The 19,107-nt window shown below is 36.1% G+C and overlaps 1 protein-coding gene across 3 annotated transcripts in view; it reads left to right on the forward strand.

Moving 5' to 3' along the window:
• Positions 1–14,408, forward strand: part of NXPH1 (neurexophilin 1) — a 136,666-nt gene extending 122,258 nt beyond the window's left edge. For all 3 annotated transcript variants that reach the window (XM_054274138.1, XM_054274139.1, XM_054274140.1), the window contains exon 3: positions 12,466–14,408. In XM_054274138.1, the coding sequence (XP_054130113.1) occupies positions 12,466–13,227 (762 nt within the window). In that variant the 3' untranslated portion in view covers positions 13,228–14,408. The remainder of the gene's footprint in view (positions 1–12,465) is intronic.
• The last annotated feature ends 4,699 nt before the right edge of the window (positions 14,409–19,107 follow it).

A 19,107-nucleotide genomic window follows, 5' to 3' on the forward strand; every position in this document is an offset into this window, starting at 1 on the left:
CCAGACTACAGTGGTCTCTATAAGTTTAGAAAAAGCCTTCTGGCAACAAAGATTTGCATGTCTCACTTTAGTCTAAGCCTGTTTTGATAGACAATTGAATTTTTTTTACTTTCCTGAGAAGTTCTTGGGATACAAGGGCAGAGTAATAAATGTAATGTTTTTATTCTCCATGAAGGATAAGTTATGTAATTACATCACTACTTTATTACTCTGCAGTCATTTTGTTACTATGCAACTTAAAATATTTTTGCCATCAGCATTTGGAGAAAGCTCATAGGTGTGTAGCACTATATTATAATCTGCCTATAAGACTGCATTTTTTCTAGTCACCCTGTCTAGAAATGCAGTGATAGATCAAGACACTGGAACTAGCTTTGAGGCGAGCTGGTAAACTGAAAATGCACTGTATTTGCATTAGAATTGCTGCAGTATTTCTCTTTATGAGCTGAGTTAATACTTCTTGCTAATTGGAAATGTCTGGACCTTTTATGAAGGCTGAAGGTTGGGAAAGTCTCTGAAGGATTTATGAAACTGGTCCTCAAGTCTCATTGAAAAAATAGAAGTCTTTCTGTTATTTGAAGTCGGCAGGCATAAAATAAATCCCAAAGATGTAAATTTACTAGACCTTGGACTGTCTCGTATTTAACTTGCTTAGTACATCTTAATAAGAATTTAAACTGATGTATCAGAGCTACTCAGGAGAAGCCTCATGGCCCCCATAGACAAGTTCACAGTGCTGCTCATCCTAGAAGCTGGCCCGCTGGAGCAATAGTCACGTATTCTCTTCCTAAGTTTTTTGTTACAGTGTGAAAAACTTAGCAATGAATAACCTCCTTCAACTTATGTGTCAATGCCCAAAGGACTCTTAACTCATCTCAATTTAAATTAATGACCTTACTGATAGTATTAGCAATTGGACCATGGCTCTCATGAGCCAGCTATTTGCATATGGAATTTGATTAATCCTGCTGGCTATCAATTTTCACTTTTAATTAGGTGTGATACTATTGCAGGAGAAAATACAAGACTACTATCAGGCAGAGACAATGTTGGTTTTCTGTTGAGTATTCTGTTGTGTTTGTTTGGCTGTGGTAAATTCCCTGGCAATGTCTGTCTGGATCAGCTCTGAAAGGTACCAGAGACCTTAAAACAGGTCTGTGCAAGCTCAGTCATAGTCAGCACAAAGAAGCACCATGTAGATTGAATATTAATAGTTTATAGGATGTAGAGAAATTGGTTTATGGTATCCCCTTCCAGTACTCAGTAGCTCTATTTCTCTTAATGGCATAATAATCTCTTATAATGCAGTGTCCAGGGTCACATAAAGACCAGCTCTTCAGGCAAGTGTGGCCAGGACTTTTACTGAGGCTGCTTGGTTTCCCTGCATCCTGACTGAGCAAGTGTACACTGATGATAGAGTCCTGCTCAGATTTGGATCAAGACTAAATTTTGCCTGGATCTTGTAAATATGTAACATGTGGTGTCTCCTGATTTCCAACAGGCCAATCCATATTTCTTTGACATCTTTGCACTTTGGGAGCGTTGCAGCATGTTTGTGTATGTCATTGCCAGGAAAACAATGCTCAGCACTTGGCTGGCCTAGCAGAGCTTGTGCCCACATGCTGCTTACTGCTGAGCATTCCCCTGTAAGAATTAGCAGACCTTGACAAAACCATCAAGAAAATCTCAATAAAAATTAATTGAATAAACTTGCAACAGAATAGCTGCTTAATGCTTCCCTTCCTTACCAGAACAACTTTAAAGAAATACACCTCTTTCTTCAGAAATGAATTTTAATAGCTGTTGATATCCACTGACCAAAAAAATGAACGAGCAATGCCTCTTAAAGAAACATAATTAGAAAGGCAGTATGTTGTTGTATCTGGTTAAAATTCAGAGAAGAAACCCTTCTTCTTTGAGATCACAAAAGACTTCTGAGAAGTTAGTACATGTATGCAGCAAGGGCATAGGGTGAAGAAGAGGGCATAAAAGCTAGCAAGGATATGTCAAACTCTGAACATTGGAACAGTTTCCTCTATGTTTTTAAAATACCTCTCCCGAAGTATTCAGCTGTTTGTAATCAATGAATAACACAGGGTGAAGAACAGGGAATTTTAATGAAAGGAATTTGTATTTTTGCTGTAGAATTTCCTGTAATTGTGGGAGCCCTTCCCCCTCTCCCCCCTCCCCCAAGCATCTCATATAGATATAAAATTCCTTTGTGTGGCAATGTGCACCCTGCCAACATCAGTGGGAGTTAAATCTCCTCAAATGGCATCTTTGTTCAAATTCAGATTTCTAGGAAGCACCCATGAATATCTGTGTGTAAAGTGACTCAGCTGTATCAACATTCTGATGCTTTTCTCTGGAAAAAATATAGCATCAGACACAGGAGCAACAAACTCTTTGGGTGGATTTAATTTTATTTAAAATTTGCATTGACTGGATGATTGGAAACGTCATGTAGAAAATAAGCAATGTTAACTGTGCACAGTGGTCCATTATATAGTACCAGGATATGTCAAATTATAATATTTTTCACTTTCTTCAGAAGATAAGGCTACTCATATGATAATGGATATTTTCTTCAGTGTGTTACACGAAAAGCAAACTATAGAGCAAATTTTGATTAAAATGTTGCTCTGTGGCCTTTCATATAAAATCTAATTTTATTTAATATTACTTTCTACATGTATGCGGAAAATGGCAAGCTAATATTAATAAAAGAGGGCTTACAGGAATGTGGAACAAGAACAATAGATCCCTGCCAAAATTTATTTACCTAGCTAGACTTTCATTTCAAAGTTAGCAGCACTCTATGATACTGGCATAATACAGTGGTTTTAAAACTCTGTTAGACATTTTTAACCCACTTTAATTTATTCCATGGTAGTTTAATCCCCTGCTGAATGGAGATGGAGTGAATTTTCAAAAGTCATAATCCACTGAAGTAAAAAATCTGTAATGACAACATAGACAGCAGGCTTCAAGAGTTTAGTTTAAATTATTTCCAAAAATGTTAAACTTAGGGCAAGAGTTAATAGGATATTTCATACAGTTATAATTCAATCCTTTTCCAAATCTTTGTACATTCACTTGCATCTCTGCCATCAGAAATACTTGGGCTCGATTTCTGTTCTTTTAAGGCAAAAACCAGAAAGCTGTAAAATTCTAATGCAAAGATTTTCACAGGGTATTGTAGCTCATTGGTCCTTCAGTCACAGAGTTTTATATGTGATAGCATAATATTTTCTAAACTGAAAGGGAAATGACATTTTACAAACTGAACACCTTCCATTCTGTCTTAACTGGGCACAAGAATGAAATTAAGGTGCATAATACCATACTGTCTTCATCCTTCTACTCCTCTGGGAATTTTATGATTGACTTTATTGGTGGGTGAAGATTCGGCCCACAAATTGATTGGAAAAAGTTCATGCATTTCCTATGTACTTGAAACCTACAGTTTTACACTCTTCCTTGACTATACCTTTGGAGCTGCCTAGTTCTGGCAGCTGTGATGCAGACAACACCTTATTTTCTTTAACCAAGAGGCTCCTCTAGTGCCAGCCATAGATGCTTACAGCTTTGCCTGCCTCAGCATGCAGGCACCAAACTCCTGCCTGAAGTCCACAGGAAAAATCCTGCCTCCTTTCTTCGTTTTGTTGTGTCATGCTGGACCAGGTTTTGGGTGGCATCAGACAAAGCTGGCAGGGGACTCGTTCAAAACAACAGGATGAGAAAGTTCTGAGGGTCTGAAGTAGAGATGAGGTTGTAGGGTGTTTCACATGGTAGAAGATTCATGTTCTTGTAGTGCTTGTAAGCTATATTTATTAAAAATGAAGAAATTAATAGCCCCACCCACAACTTAAGAAGCCATTGATCAGCAAAGGCTTGAAAATTAAAAATATTTTCTGGTACAAGTAGTATGTTCTTCTCCCCATTTTGCATTTCGTGATAAAATCAACATTTAGCCATTGTTGAATGCATGGTGCAGGACCAGACAGACTTCCATTTTGACTTCCTAATTCTTTCAAACTCTTAAATGACAGAGATAATGGCAATAATTTCCTTTTTTCTTTTTGTCCTCTAAAAGCTGTGTGTTTGGAGAGAAAACAATGAGTTATCTTCTTTGAAAACAACAGTGATAGCAGGGCCTGTCTTCATTCCTACTTTCCAGGAAAAGGGTGGATCAAACTGTAGGGCTGGCTTTTCATTGCTTCCTGTTGTGGTTCTGTGATTTTGATTCTTGGTTCAAAGGTCCCAGTCTTATCCAGGCAGATGGAGGAGCCTGGATGTTTAATTCTGAGTCTGATTTCCACTCTGAAAGTTTGTGAAAGAATAAAGAAAATCTTTCTATTTATCTGACTGTCATGGGGAGAAGGAAGCCCTGGCAGAATGAAGCAGAGAAAAAAAAAAGGAGGAAGAGAAAAATATCCATTAGGACACTGCTACTAGAAGTGTCTCTGTAATTACAATCTAAGTCTGATTGATTTAAAGTACCTATCTGTCTCAGATGACTAAACACTTCTTAAAAAGCCTGCTTACTAAACAATTCTTAGTCACTAGTGAACAAAACAGGATCAAGAAGACTAATTTTTCAGATTTTAAATACTTGTGAAAATCTTTCATGTGATTAAATCAAACTCAAGAGATAACAGAATAGTACAAATCTATACTGTTTCTCACAGGAAATTCCTCCAGATGGGGAATTTCCTATGTCTAAAAGGAGGAGCAATACTAGCAAGTGTGCATGCCTTGGTGCATGAGTACCATATAACTTCATCAGTTTCAGCATGCTTACAGATGCACAGGGAGAAGTGCACTTCAAGCAGGACTGGAGAACAGCAGAAGGCATTTACACAGAGCATTCATTGCCCTGCTGCCAGCCTGCAGCCTTTGGGTTCCCTCCACAGAATTGTCTCCAGGGCAAGTTATGCACCATAGGTCAGATTGTTCTTGGTTACCATTGGGTGATTAGGTGAAGAGCATTTATTCAATTTGGAAAGTCCATCAACATTCATGGAAGTAGAGGACACAATCCACTCTGTTTCTCTCTTGATTATGGAACAGGCCTAGAATTCCAGGTGAATGAATAGATCAGTGAATCCCTCCCAAGATCATGGTCTGGACTGGCAAAGGATATGATATAATTCAGCACCTAATAGCTGGCAGGCCATCAGATTTTTTTCAGCAGTCTTTTACCATTCATAGAGCTTGTGGCAGTGTCACAGCTTAGCCCACAGTCCAGGAATGCAAGGGAGAGGAAATGAAACTAATTCTTAAGGATTTTTATTGGGACCAAATACTTAAGGTGCTTTACCACCTTTGCATTTCCTTAAAATTGTTTGAGACTAGCTAGTTTTCAGATTTATTCATAAGGTAACTTTCATTGTGTAGAAAGCACTGCAAAATTGTAATTTTTGCTAGCTTTTTTCTTTTGCTGAACAGCCGTTCCAGTACCTTAATATTTTATGATAACAACTGTTAAGAATTATAATGCACCTAAACAAATCTGTGTTGCTACTGTTTTATTAGTACCCTCATCTTTCTGTGGGTACAAATTTTCTAATTAGTCTTTGATTCTTAGTCAGATCTCAAAGAGATATCAACTGATACAGGCACTGTAATTTCAATGATGTTAAATTTCACTGAATTTATATCAGCTGCTGTCAGCTGAATTTATATCAGCTTCTTGTCTTGCATAACTGCTGTTGTGTGAATGATGAGGAAAGCTCAGGTAGCTACATTTTTGTTTTAACAAGGGCAATTTGAAGCAAGAATGATAGCTCATAGATTAAAACCAGAAAAATACAGAATTTAAAGCTGAGCCGAGCAGTTAATAGAAGTATTCTGAATTTTGTGATTCCTAAGGATGTTCTATACAAAAATTGCAATAACAGTGCATGTTAAGTTCAATTTCTTAACCTAAAGATAGTAAAAAAAACCCAACCTACATTCCCTCTGTTTTCTGTGTGACAACAAATTATCATTTTTTATGCTTAAATGAATGATCCAAAGTGCTGACTTTGGAAAATATTATTAAAAATTTCAGAAACTTCTTTTTATATGGTCAATAATCAATTCAGTGCTCTTTTATGACCAAAGTCAAATAAAATACTTTGAATAAGTAGAGAAAAAAGACTGAACAAATAATAGGAGGCTGTATTTGCCATCATACAGGACCATGGTTGTGCCATATCCTGAATACCATGTACCATTCTCATTTTCAAAACAGAACTGGGAGTGGAGAAGGACAAAAAGGAAATTCAAAGGTATAGGTATAGAACAACTTATGTACAGGGATTATTTGCATGATTCAGGAGGCTTTTAGGGCTGGAAAAGAGGTCAATATCTGATTACTATTATGAATGGATATAGTTGAGGCATGTACTAGTCAGCGAGAGGGAGGATTCCTCATGCACCTGGGAATCATCAAATTTTCCACTCAGTGGTATTTGTTGAAAAAATACTTAAAGCACAGCAACAAAGAGGAGTAATGAGGAGCATGGGAAATTTGGATAGAGGTAGAACTTTCTACATGAAGGGTTCTCCAAAGAAGGTGTCAGGAATGAGGTTCAAAACAAACCCTAGGAGGAAACAGAGCTGTCGAGCTCATTGCTGAAGCATCTTATGATCGTTAAATTCTGCAAAGTGTCAAAGTGATCAAATGAACAGAAGATCAGTCTGTTTAGAGTTACTGAAACAGAAATCTCATTTGTTCACAGATTTCTAAATGTGATAGCATAATATTGTGAAATTGAAAGGGAAACGATGAAACAGAAAACATACACAGAAACAACATCTAGCAGAGGAAACTAGAATTATTGGACAGCTGGAAAGAAATTAGGGGCCTAAAATACACTTGCCATATTCTTGCAAGGCATCTGCAAGGCACTTGTATGTTCTTCTCGAGGCAACCCTTATAGTTGCTGTTGGAGACAAGATGATTTTTCTAAATGAGTCTTAGGTTTGATCCTGCATAGCGACTTTTGATTTCTCATTTGACACTGGAGATCATGGGTTACTGTCCTGTTTGTCAGTCTCATCTGAGCTTGCAGATTTTTTGAATGACCAACATACATCCCTATTCTTTTCATGTTGTTCAGCAAAAAGGTTTGTAAGTTAAAACCTGAGAGGCCTGTTTCTGTGAAATATCCATGTGTATGGTTTTCTGTTTTCATCCTTCTTTCTCAAAGTGTCCATTTAAGACACTTTGTACAAGTTAAGTACAAGTCCTTCAGTGTGTTTCACTCTCTCCCATTACAGTAATATCTCCATTAATTTGCATTTTCAGTTTCTTTATTACCAAATACCTGTAGAATACTGACTTTGACTTTTCTGGAAATTATTCACTGAATAAAATATTTCCATGCCACTGCTAACTTCGTACAATGTGTAGACAGCTGCAGGAAGAAAAATGGATCTAAATGGAGGAGTAAATTTGGTCTTGTTTTCCCTCCACCCATTGCATAAACAGGATGAATATAAGGACACTGGACTCAGTGACAACTTTCTGTGTGCTGCCCTGCCTTGATAATGGCCCAGCTTATTGTAGTGTCCATCAATACTATCCTGCCTTTGTTGTATCTGAGATAGCTTACTGAGAAAAGGAAATTCTGAATTCTTTTATACAGAGCATTTGCAAACACAGTGCTGCCAAATTCTTACAGTTCTATGCCAATAAAAACAGTCTTGGTTTTTGATTAGTTATTTACCTGAAGAGAGAGATTTTCCACCTTGAGTATTAGGTTGTTTGTTTGCATTTTCATATGCTCTGAAGTAGTCATATATTGAGAAATAAATGCATAATTTCTAAACCAATACTGTAATTATAGGTAATGAACTGTAGTAGAGCTAGAATAAAAGGAAAAGAGTGAGAAATCAAGATGCATTCTGTACATTTTTGAATTAAAATTTTTTAAAATCTTAAGCTGATCAGTCTTTAATTAATGTTAATATACCTGTGGTTGATTTTACACTGAGAAGAGGACTTAAATAATCAATTGAGGCCTTCATGGTTTCCTGAAATTCCTTTTTAACTTCATTTTCTCTGCTCCAAATGTTAAGGTTTAACTTGGCAAAGAATTCATGGCTCAGTGTCTTGAAAGAAAACTCTAAAACTTCTGAGATAAATAAACTGCCTATCCTTTAGGGAGTCCTAAAAGAACTATTTTAATTAAAGAACTATATTAATTAAAACATGCTTAATGAAGCTAAACATTAAAGAAATTCATTACCCTCAAAACATAGGATACAAAATGAATGGAGTATTCTATTTTAATACATTAAAAATTATTTACAGATTAATTCCTGTGTTTTAATGATACTTTCTGAAATTGTGCCAAATGAAATCACTGTCTTTCCTTTTTCAAAGAAGAAGTAGAAGAAATAGAATAACAAATTTTCAGTATTTTTTGGAGAAGAGTTGCCAGGCAGTAGTAAAATCTCCTGGTGCCTTTTTGGTATCAGTAGACTTTACTAGATACTGTAAATGCATACTTTCCCATAAACGTACAAGAGCAGAACCAAATATCAGTCTGCCATGCTTAATAAGTGCTTTTCCAATGAAAGTTGTAGCACTAGATAAGCACTTCTAAATTTTTTTGCTCCTTACTCTTTTTCTATACAAACATTTCTGCCATCATCATCATTCAGAACCACTTCTAGCTATGCAGTCATGGAGGAAATCCCCCTACTCAGCCCTTTTGCAGCACTGATTTATTGCACTGCAGTGGTGTTTTGGGTTAACACTGGTGAGCAGCTAAGCACCTCACAGTTCTTTGTTCACTTTCCCCCTTTCCCCAGTGGGACGGGGAAGAGGAACAGAACAATAAAAATGAGAAAACTTGGGAGTCAAGATAAAGTAAAGTTTAATAACTGAAGGATAAATAGAAGAAGAAGAAAGAAAAGAAGAAAATAAACCATAACAAGTGATGCAAAGGCAATACCCAACACACAACCTACTCCAGTAGGTAGAATGATGACCAACCAGTTCCTGAACAAAAGATGGCTACCTCCTCTAGACACCCCACTCTTTTAATTGCTGAGCATGATGCGACATATTATGGAATATCTCTGGTGAATTCAGGTTCTCTGCTCAGCTGTGTCCGTTCCCAATCCATTGTGCACCTCCCCAGTCTATTCACTTGAGAATCTGAGAGAAATAGAGGAGGCCTTGGCGCTGTACTCTTCAGCCAGAGCTAGAACATAAGTGTGTAACCAGCATTTGGGTCAAAAGTCTCAACCTCAGCACCATATGAGCTTCTATGAAGAAAATGGATTCCATCCTAGAAAGGGCCATTAAAATTGGGTTTCAAATGCTTCATCTAGGAGTGACACTTGGCTATGGAAAAAGCGGCAAAACTGGTTAGCGTGTACTAATTGATAAAGTATGCAAGTTTCTGAATTATATGTAGGTATCCTCAAGGAAGAGGGCAAGAAAACCACTGTAGAATGTAGGCTGCTCCATGTTTTATTACTCACTTCAAATTGGCTCTTTTTCCATGAACTCCTAAAATAGATCTATGTTTAAGCTTCACAATACTAAGTGCAAAACCTCATGCTTTTGCATGGTCTTTCTTGTATTATTGCAACCTTGTGTTTGGGAAAAAGAGAGATTGAAGAAAACTGAATTAGTTCATGTGAAAGAACTGCTGCATTTGCAGAAATTCTATTACACAGCAATGCTCTGTGTTATTGGGTGTGTGAGTCTCTGAGGATACTTTCTATAGTGTGTAGTATACTAGCAGTATATGAAAAAGCATTGGATGGAAAATGTTAGTGAAGCACAATGAATTCTAGAGCTTTTTTTATTAATGCTTGTGGGCTGTTTTTTAGTGCTAACATGGACTCTTGACTAGGAAAGACAGGTTCAGGCCTTTACTCACGAATGCAACCAGTTACCCACATTGAAAATCACAAACAGAGGTCTCAGGACTAACTGCACAGCCAGAAATCTTTCAGGTATTACAAAATCAATGACAATAACAATCAGTTGTATCTGTTAGATTGGATGTGAAGCAGTATAGAATGCATATGGCCTAAATCATCCATTTCCATGAAATATGCTGGCTTTCAAAAAACCACGCATAGGATCAGTCATCAATCATTTCAGAAAATTTCCTCCTTCTCCTGAGTCTTCAGTTTCACATATCTGGAAAAAAGAGAGACTTATTTTCAAGGTTTTTAAACTCTTATATATTGTTACATGGAACCCTCAGTCTAATTCTATGAAATGTAAATCATTAGATGAAGAGAGGAAAACAAAGGAAAAACAAACTCTAAGCAAAGAAAATGAGAGTGGTGAGCAATCTGTATCCTACCTACAGCTAGCTGGTTTACTAGCTCTGCTAGCTAACTGCTTTGATTCATTGTGGGTTGATAGATTCATTCTACACAGGCACATTTTTCCTTTTAACCACATTTCTTTTCTTATTTTGCCCTCCTTCCTCATATGCCATAGGAAAAAAAAATATTCTGAGTCTCTTTCTCTCTCCCTGTGACATCTTCATTGCTGCTTCATTAACCAGTGCACCATCAGTGCATTTTATTTCAGCTTCTCTCTTGGCCTACTGTGTTATTGCTAAGATGCAGCTATGAACTGGCTATCAAAATGCTAGTCTGTGTTTTAATCCTTCTGTCCATTTGCAAGGGGGGGAAGCTTTCTCTTTGGCAAAATCCTGAATTAAATCCATATTTTATCTATTATCCTTACTGGCCCCACATGAAATGGATTGGGCAGGAATAGTGTAGGATGTGACAGATTTATTTACCTATTTAGCTGCTGTAAAAAGCTGGGGGCATATCTCCTGTGTGATCAGTGTATTAAGACAATTTAGACTGATTTTATCTATGTGCCTTCAAATGACCTTGGAAAACTACTGAAGTTAATGAAAGTGTGTTTCAATTTCATGATTGTTAAGAAATGAAAAGGCCATGCTGTGATAGATATCCTCTGTGACATATACCTCCAGTTGTACCAGTAGGGAGGGGACATGATTTAAATACTTTCTGGTTTCCAATGGGTTTCCTAGGTATGAAATGCACTCAATTCATTTTTAAGTGAAGAGAAAGATATAACTGCAAGTATGATAGAAGCACATAAATCAGTGCCAGAACACAGAGGAATAAAACAGGCATATTTGGAATCTCATATGTAGCCATGAAAATGGAAATAAGAAACTTGATGGCCTCTTCAGAGCAGTGCAAATGCTAAAAAAATTAGGCAGTGTGTGAGGTGCAAATTTTAGGGGGAATAGGACTACACATGTTGTCAGTCCTTTTCCATCCACCCTGCACAAATTCCAGTCCTCCCAGGTATGTTCTGTCAGAGCTCTCTGCCAGTGCTGCATGTTAGACAGCTGCAAGCCTGCATCTGTTGTCTGTTTTCCACTCAATTAAAGCAAAGAGAAAAAAATATAAATAAGAGAAATTTCTCTGTCAGTAAATTTTGTGAAAAACTATGTCTGAAATATATGATTTTGTAGGAACTTGGTGCAGGATTTTCTGTTCTTTTAAAATGTAATTTTGCAGGATTTTTTTATTACTGTTTTTAAATTGGTGCCTCTATTTTTCCTTTCTTTTTTCTTTTTTTTTTTTTTTTTTTTTTGTAAATATACAAAAGGCTTTCTGTCTTACACAGATCTCTATTTAATTTGGGGAGGAAATGGTGAAAAAAGAAGTGAAGCAAGAAAGGAGAAATGGTTGTCATATTAGATACAGACAAGGCAAACCAGTAGTTGGTCTATAAGGGATTGTTAAAATAGGCTGTGACTCCTCCTGCATTAACTGACGTGGAGTACACTGTATGTACAGTTGTCAACTCAAAACTCATTAAAATTTTCATTATTCTGTTATTAATATTGTAGTTGTGATGAAGATCCCAGTCAAGAATATAGACCAATGAGTATTCATAAAAGGAGTAAGGAAATTGTATTATTATTATTAGATTCATAATGACATGGACTCCAAGCATGGTCAGGCTGGCACCACCAAGACAGCACCCTGACAGTGGACTCCAGGGGCAGCAAAAGTAAATGAATGTGTCTCTGATGGTAGAGGACACAGAAACCTTGTAGAGTGAACATTCAAGCAAGAACACTTCACTCTGAGATGCCACATACAGCCTGAAGTATGCCAAGACTGTGTAACTCAGTTTTTGTTATGCACTCATCACTTACAGACATCATAACAGACAAATAATGTGAATGTCTGTGATTAAATCTGAAGGCTTATTTAAAAAAAAAAAACTGGCAAAGGAGAATTGAGTAATAATACTTGGAAAGTATAGGAAAACAGACATTTCTCTTTTGGTTTACTAAGTAGAGGGTAAAATTTAATTTCTCAAAAAAATATTTCTCTATGTTTGTGGTAAATCTGGTTATTTTGGTCTCAGGTAGAAATGATGGGGTTTGTATCACATATCTCAATATATTGTTTCTTTCTTCTTCCCTTCTCTTTCAGGTTACCTGTGCAAATTTAACGAATGGAGGAAAAACAGAACTTCTAAAATCAGGAAGCTCCAAATCCACACTAAAGCACATATGGACAGAAAGCAGCAAAGACTTGTCCATCAGCCGACTGCTGTCACAGACTTTTCGTGGAAAGGAAAATGATACAGATTTGGACCTGCGATACGATGCCCCAGAAACTTATTCTGAGCAAGATCTCTGGGACTGGCTGAGGAACTCCACAGATCTGCAAGAGCCTCGGCCCAGAGCAAAGAGACGGCCCATCGTCAAGACTGGGAAATTTAAGAAAATGTTTGGCTGGGGAGATTTTCATTCCAACATCAAGACTGTGAAGCTAAATCTGTTAATAACAGGGAAAATCGTTGACCATGGCAATGGGACGTTTAGTGTTTACTTCAGGCATAACTCCACTGGTCAAGGAAATGTATCTGTGAGCCTAGTGCCCCCTACAAAAATAGTGGAATTTGACTTGGCACAACAGACAGTGATTGATGCCAAAGATTCCAAGTCCTTTAACTGTCGAATCGAGTATGAAAAGGTTGACAAGGCTACCAAGAATACACTCTGCAACTATGACCCTTCAAAAACCTGTTATCAGGAGCAGACCCAGAGCCACGTGTCATGGCTCTGCTCCAAGCCCTTTAAAGTAATCTGTATTTACATTTCCTTTTATAGTACAGATTATAAACTAGTACAGAAGGTGTGTCCTGATTACAACTACCACAGTGACACACCCTACTTCCCTTCAGGGTGAGGACCAACTTGTGTCTGAGACTGAAGCCTGGGGAATAAAAGAGGTCGAATAACAGGGCTGTAACCTCAAGGAGGAAGGCCACATCTATTGCCTGGAATGTGTCTACCTGCTGCTGATGTCAAATGGCTGCAAATATGTTAGTGGAAAACAATCTAATGTAATTTTTGCCCAGTCAGCTCCATGTATCCATCTAGGTGTAAATCACTATGGATTTGAAATAAAACCATTCACATACACAGAGACACACACACACACTTTTCAGCTCACGTTATTGAGATTCCTGTTAAGAAATCTTTCATTGTCTGATATCTGAGGATTCAGCATAACCTATCATCAAGCAAAATGGATTAACTAGACAGTACAAGGTTTCTAAGGCAGACTTATGGAAATCTCCTTGAAAGTCCTCTGAGTACATGCCAATCAATAATCCCCACTCATGCATTCTACTGCTTGGAGCAGCTGTACTGGTAAATAATACTGTAGGAATAAGTACTTGTTAAAATGGGAAAAAGTGTGTTTAGAGTTCAGTATTTCGTGTTATATGAACACAGCAAAGCGTCGTGACTTTTCCCAGCACACAGTAGGCACATTCAAGGTGGTGTTGGTGGCTCTTTTTCCATGGAGCAAGCCCATTTCTAGTAAAGATGGGCAAACATTTGGAATTTACATGTGAGCAGACATTCTGGTTTAATGTTTCTCTGACTCTTTAAGCTCTGATTCTTTAAACTTGTTTGAGTTTAGGCCAGCTAAACTACTTAAAAACTGGAATTGATCTCTAAGAAGGAAAATGCCTGGCGGAGAACATGTAAGTTATAAGTGGCTGTCTTATCTTTATTACAAAATATTGTAACAAATTCAATATCCTAGTCTTCATTTGTATGAATGGTTTGTATTGTACATAATTTAACCAGTGTTATTTGAGCTGCTTATTAATATTAACTTGTAATTGTCTCTCTGCTTGTTATTGTTTAAAACAATCAAGGAAATGAGGAATCCATTTTATCAATGTAGCTGTAAACTCCATTAAAAGACAGAACTATGTACAAAGCATTTATTCAGCTAAAGTATTGTTGAAAGCTATACATATACAACATTACAGTCTGTCTGTATTTAGATATTTTATTTCCAGAGGAAAAAATGAACTGTACATAAAAATAAAAAATCTTAAAGTTGAGTTTCAATATGTACTGTGTAGATAGTAGTTTAAATAGTTCTGACAAGCGGGTAATACTCCAAGTCTAACATGATTTTCAATATTGTCCATTTGCATATGTACATATATAGACATCTATTTATGAATTTGTGTGTATGCATATTTGTGTGTGTATAAGTACATGTGTGTGAGAGTGTGTGAAAATACATATATATGTTGAATACATAAAACTTTCTGGAGCCCTTTTCCTAGCAAGCAGATCTCATTACTGAAAGTCTTGCTAGTTCAAGCAGAAGCCCCCACTCCGATAAGAAATTACAGGTGCAGGGCTTTGTTTAAAATGAGTCATTATAATTTAGAAGTGGGAAAACATAGAGCCACTCTCTGTGTACAAAGGCCTGTCTTTGCCTTAATTCTAGCCTCCTGTGAGGTCCTGATCTCTATGGAATGAAGAGATCCCTTTTTATGGTACTAGGGAATTTTCTTCCTGTAAAAAAAAGCTCATAGCTTTTATATATATATATATTTTGTGGATAGTGGCATATTTTACCCCCAACATCCAGAAAACCAGCAACTGCAAGAAGTCCTTGCCTAAAAGAAGGCTACCCAAAGAACTCAGTATTTCATCTCATATCTTTCAGAATTATCATTCCTGGAAATGTTTTCTTTCCCCTTCCACCCTTGCCCCCATGTTCTGTGCTCTTGGGTCACAGATGCAAATGCAGGTCAGCTTCCAACTATGTGTAGCATTATGAACAGCTTCTCCAAAATCCCAATAAACACTCTATTAGTGTTTCAAGAACAGAAAAGTTCAAAACAACTATCAATTGAGAACTTCTTTTGCTGAAATGTGCAGAACATGAGAATGGAACAAAGCAAATGGATAATGTTATTGAAAGTAAATGTTTTCCCACTGATGTACCAGTAGGAGACTTTCATATTATTATTGCTTTGGCTGCTTTGAATAGATATGCTTGTGGGAATTTCCTCATTATGTATGACATTTCCCAGGACAAAATTGTGACCCCAGACCATGTCTAGATTTGGAGAAAGAAATTTTCCAAACTATGTAGTCCATATTCTGATCTCATTCAGGAATATGCTGACAAAATTTTTTTTCTTTTAACAGGGATCATGATTAAACTGGTAGTGTTTACCCCTTGTGCTCTATTAAAAGTAATTGTTATCAGTATAAACCATAAATTAATTTGTGTTGTTGCCAATAGTTAGATCTTCGGTCTATTAAATCAATGGGATCTTTGCTATTGATTTCAATATAAATTTCCATTTAATAGTATATAGAGCTCCAGTGTTAAATATGATTAACAATCTTAGCAATCCATACTACAATTGAGCATGATATGGTTCGTTTATATTCCTGGAAAATTGATGTGAAATACTATTGCTGGCACAGTTTCATTATTTTCTATATTTTCTAAAACTTCTCATAAATATATGAAACATATACATTCTATTCATGTTTAAATATTTGTCCACTTTTCAGGTAGCATCCATACAAAAAGGAACTATTCATCATGCAATGTTTGATCCTATTAACTGTAGTCATTGGTATTTTATCTGCCTCTGTCACAGTCATTCATACTATTAATTAGTCCTAAGCCTTTGAAGAATTTGCTGTTCTTCATAAGCATTGTTGAGTTTGAGCTTGAAAGAGTTCTTTTGGTGATTGAGTTGTGAAACAGTGGTCTAATATCAGAACAGATAATGTATTACTTAGGTGCTAGTTCATTGCATTTCATTCAATCTATTTAGGAAATATTACGTGTTTACTAACTCTGTTAAAGAATGTTTTTGGTTTTGTCATTTGGAAAAGGATTTTAATGCACATGAATGTGTTAAGTCAGTTAAACAATGTATGTATGAGTGTCTGGGTCTTGCGCAGGAAAAATGCCTTAACGGAGTGCTAGGCCAGGCAAATGTTGCCACACTATAACTCACTAATTCTAGGAGTAATAAAGATGTATATCTCTAATGGTATATTTTTAGGATTAAAGAAGATTAAGTTACTTATTTTTAAGAAGTGAAGAGACTGTTTCTGTTCACCCTTTTTTTAAAACCTTTTAAATCATGCTTTGGCTCTTATTTTCACTTCATAGAGAATCACAGATAGAGATATTTTAATGGAACCAATGATTTCTGGTGGAAAAATACATGGATCATGCACTTGAGCAAGTATCAGTATATTAAAATTGCCCTGCATGGATTGCTGATATTATTTATGTGTCAGTTCCTGTGCTTTTGAAATAAGGAGTGTAAGATCTAGGAAATGGGTAGTTTGCAAAAAACCTGCAAAAATCACTGATTAAAGTTCTAAACATTGGTAGTGACCTGTAAGGCTTTCACTTGTTAATTTTATAAAAATATTTCCGCCTGGAGCAGAAAATATATTATCTTCTCTCCCTATGAAATCACTTGTAAAATTTTATCCCTTTCTCCCTTCTTCCTCTGACACTGATAGTAAGCAAACTAATAAATTCATCTTTATACAGATATTCTTTTTCAAAGTTTGCCCTTACTTAAAAAGTAATGATGTCAGAAAACATTAAAAATTACTGTGGTAACTTACAGCAAACTTAGAAATATTCAAACTCCATTTAAAGGAAAGCAGAATGAAAGTTTAGTAGTGTTATATGTTAGCACAGAAATTTAAATAATATTATTCAAGTCATTTGGTCAGAGGGCAGTTTTGCTATCATTGAATCATGACATCATGAGTTCTGAACTCGGTGTTGTAAATTGCAATTCTAGAATATCATAAGCTACCCTGAAAATCATGTGTTAGAGAATTGTGGAAGAAAATGGATTAAAAATACCTGCTAAGCTTACAGTAAAACCAGCCTAAAGCATAGACAACTGATCTGAAAATTTATTCTTCAACAGAAGACAATGAACCTAAGTCTTGGCATCTTGTGGGTCCTTCTATTGTCCTTCCATGGCAGAGGTAGTAAAATTGAGTCTGACTGCATCTAGTAAAGGAAGAGCAGCTTCTCTCCAGTGATTTGTACTTAACTGCATGTCTTCGGACTGCCAGAGACCTCAAATGGCTGCATCAAGGACCCGTTTTGCTAGGAGCTGCATAATATATAATGTATACAATACCTATTTGGGAATGCCAAGTTTTGGATGCCAAGAACTCCTAATTTCAAAGACAGTGTACTGCAGAGTTCTTGTGAACCATGTACTTATAAATTTGAAGCATACTTTTTATGATTTTTTTGTTAAATATACACAGTTCTCAAAAAAAAGTATTTTTAATATCTCATGCATACACGCCTCAATGAAATACAAGCACTTTTGGCCCTTCTGATTAGTTACAGTTCCTAATAATTTATAAATATGAACACTATTTCCAAAAATATTTTGACATTGAAAAAACAGAGTATTTTGTAGTAAAATAATCTTTCATTTGTTCTTTTTTTTTAAATGGTCAGTATCTTACTAAAATTATGATAAAATTGGCAGATTAAATAATTTTCTGGATTAATTTGTCAAAATAAATATCTGTGGATATGGTTAACACCTTTTGCAGCTTGCAAGAGGAACACTCATAGAAAATAAACTGTCATATGTAAATTTACAATAAATTTTGGGACTGTGGGAATATTGTATTTCCTTGAGTAGTATACACCTGACAATATGATCTAATACTTGTAGCCTTTCTCCAAAAACATTGATCCATCTTATAGTTAAAAATTACATTTTCTCATTGTTTCCTGTATTTTGTGATAATTAATGTACCCAAACTAGCAAGCAGATTACTTTGTTTTGTACAAGAGCATTTTCTCACTGGAAAATCCCTATACAATTTTTAATTCTGTTTGAGGGACACTGGTGAATCTCTGCTTGTGCTTAGACGGATGTCCTGTGTATGACATACATAATTTTGAATCCTTTATCTTAGTTTGCCTTTGGGATAAAGAAGAAATGTAGTTTTTTGTAGGTGTTTTAGGTCAGGAGCAAGCCAATGACTCGAACTTTAATTCTAAGAGTTATATTCCCATTGTGAAAGAAGATGGAGCATGTTTGGGATTTATTCCTAGTTCAAACTGTACCTCAGTCATGTATCTAGTAGGCATATTGCTATGAGGGAAGGCTTAAGTGGTGTGTGAAATGACTTCTGCCTGTTGTTAATAAGAAATTAGAGGCATCAAAAGAAAATTTATAAGTTTGAAGCCGTTCATACACATCAGTGAAGATGTGGCAATCAGCCATTCCAAAAAGTAAATCACTATTTTATGAAAGGGCTACTGAGTTTTTGGGAGAAGCCCAATGTACTTGTAGACCTGTTCATGACAGAAAATAAATAAAACCAGAGTTGGCAAAGGCATAAATAACATGAGATCTTTAGTTCCTCATCTAGATCACAGAAAATCCGGAATGAGATGCAAAAGCCTACTTACAACCAGGTAACCTAAGGAAAATTTGAGCTCACTTATGGAGTGTAAATGAAAAGTCATATTAATTCTTCTAGTATCCAATAGCTATAATTGTTAAATTTATTATGGCATATTTATGAAGCATTTTAAAATTTCTTTTGTGAAAGTAAAGTATTTTGATTAGTTATACAGTGGAAATAAAGATGGAATTTTCTTCAAGGAAATTTCTACAACTGCAGCATACTTCTTCCAGAGGCAAATACTCTGAACTCCTTTCAACTGGCTTCATGTGGAGTCCAGAACTGTGATTGCTGATAGTGAACAAAACAG

Source organism: Melozone crissalis, unplaced genomic scaffold (assembly GCF_028551555.1).
Source record: "Melozone crissalis strain CALT ecotype California unplaced genomic scaffold, PUWL_Pcris_2 ptg000016l_1, whole genome shotgun sequence".
Lineage (NCBI taxonomy): Eukaryota > Metazoa > Chordata > Aves > Passeriformes > Passerellidae > Melozone > Melozone crissalis.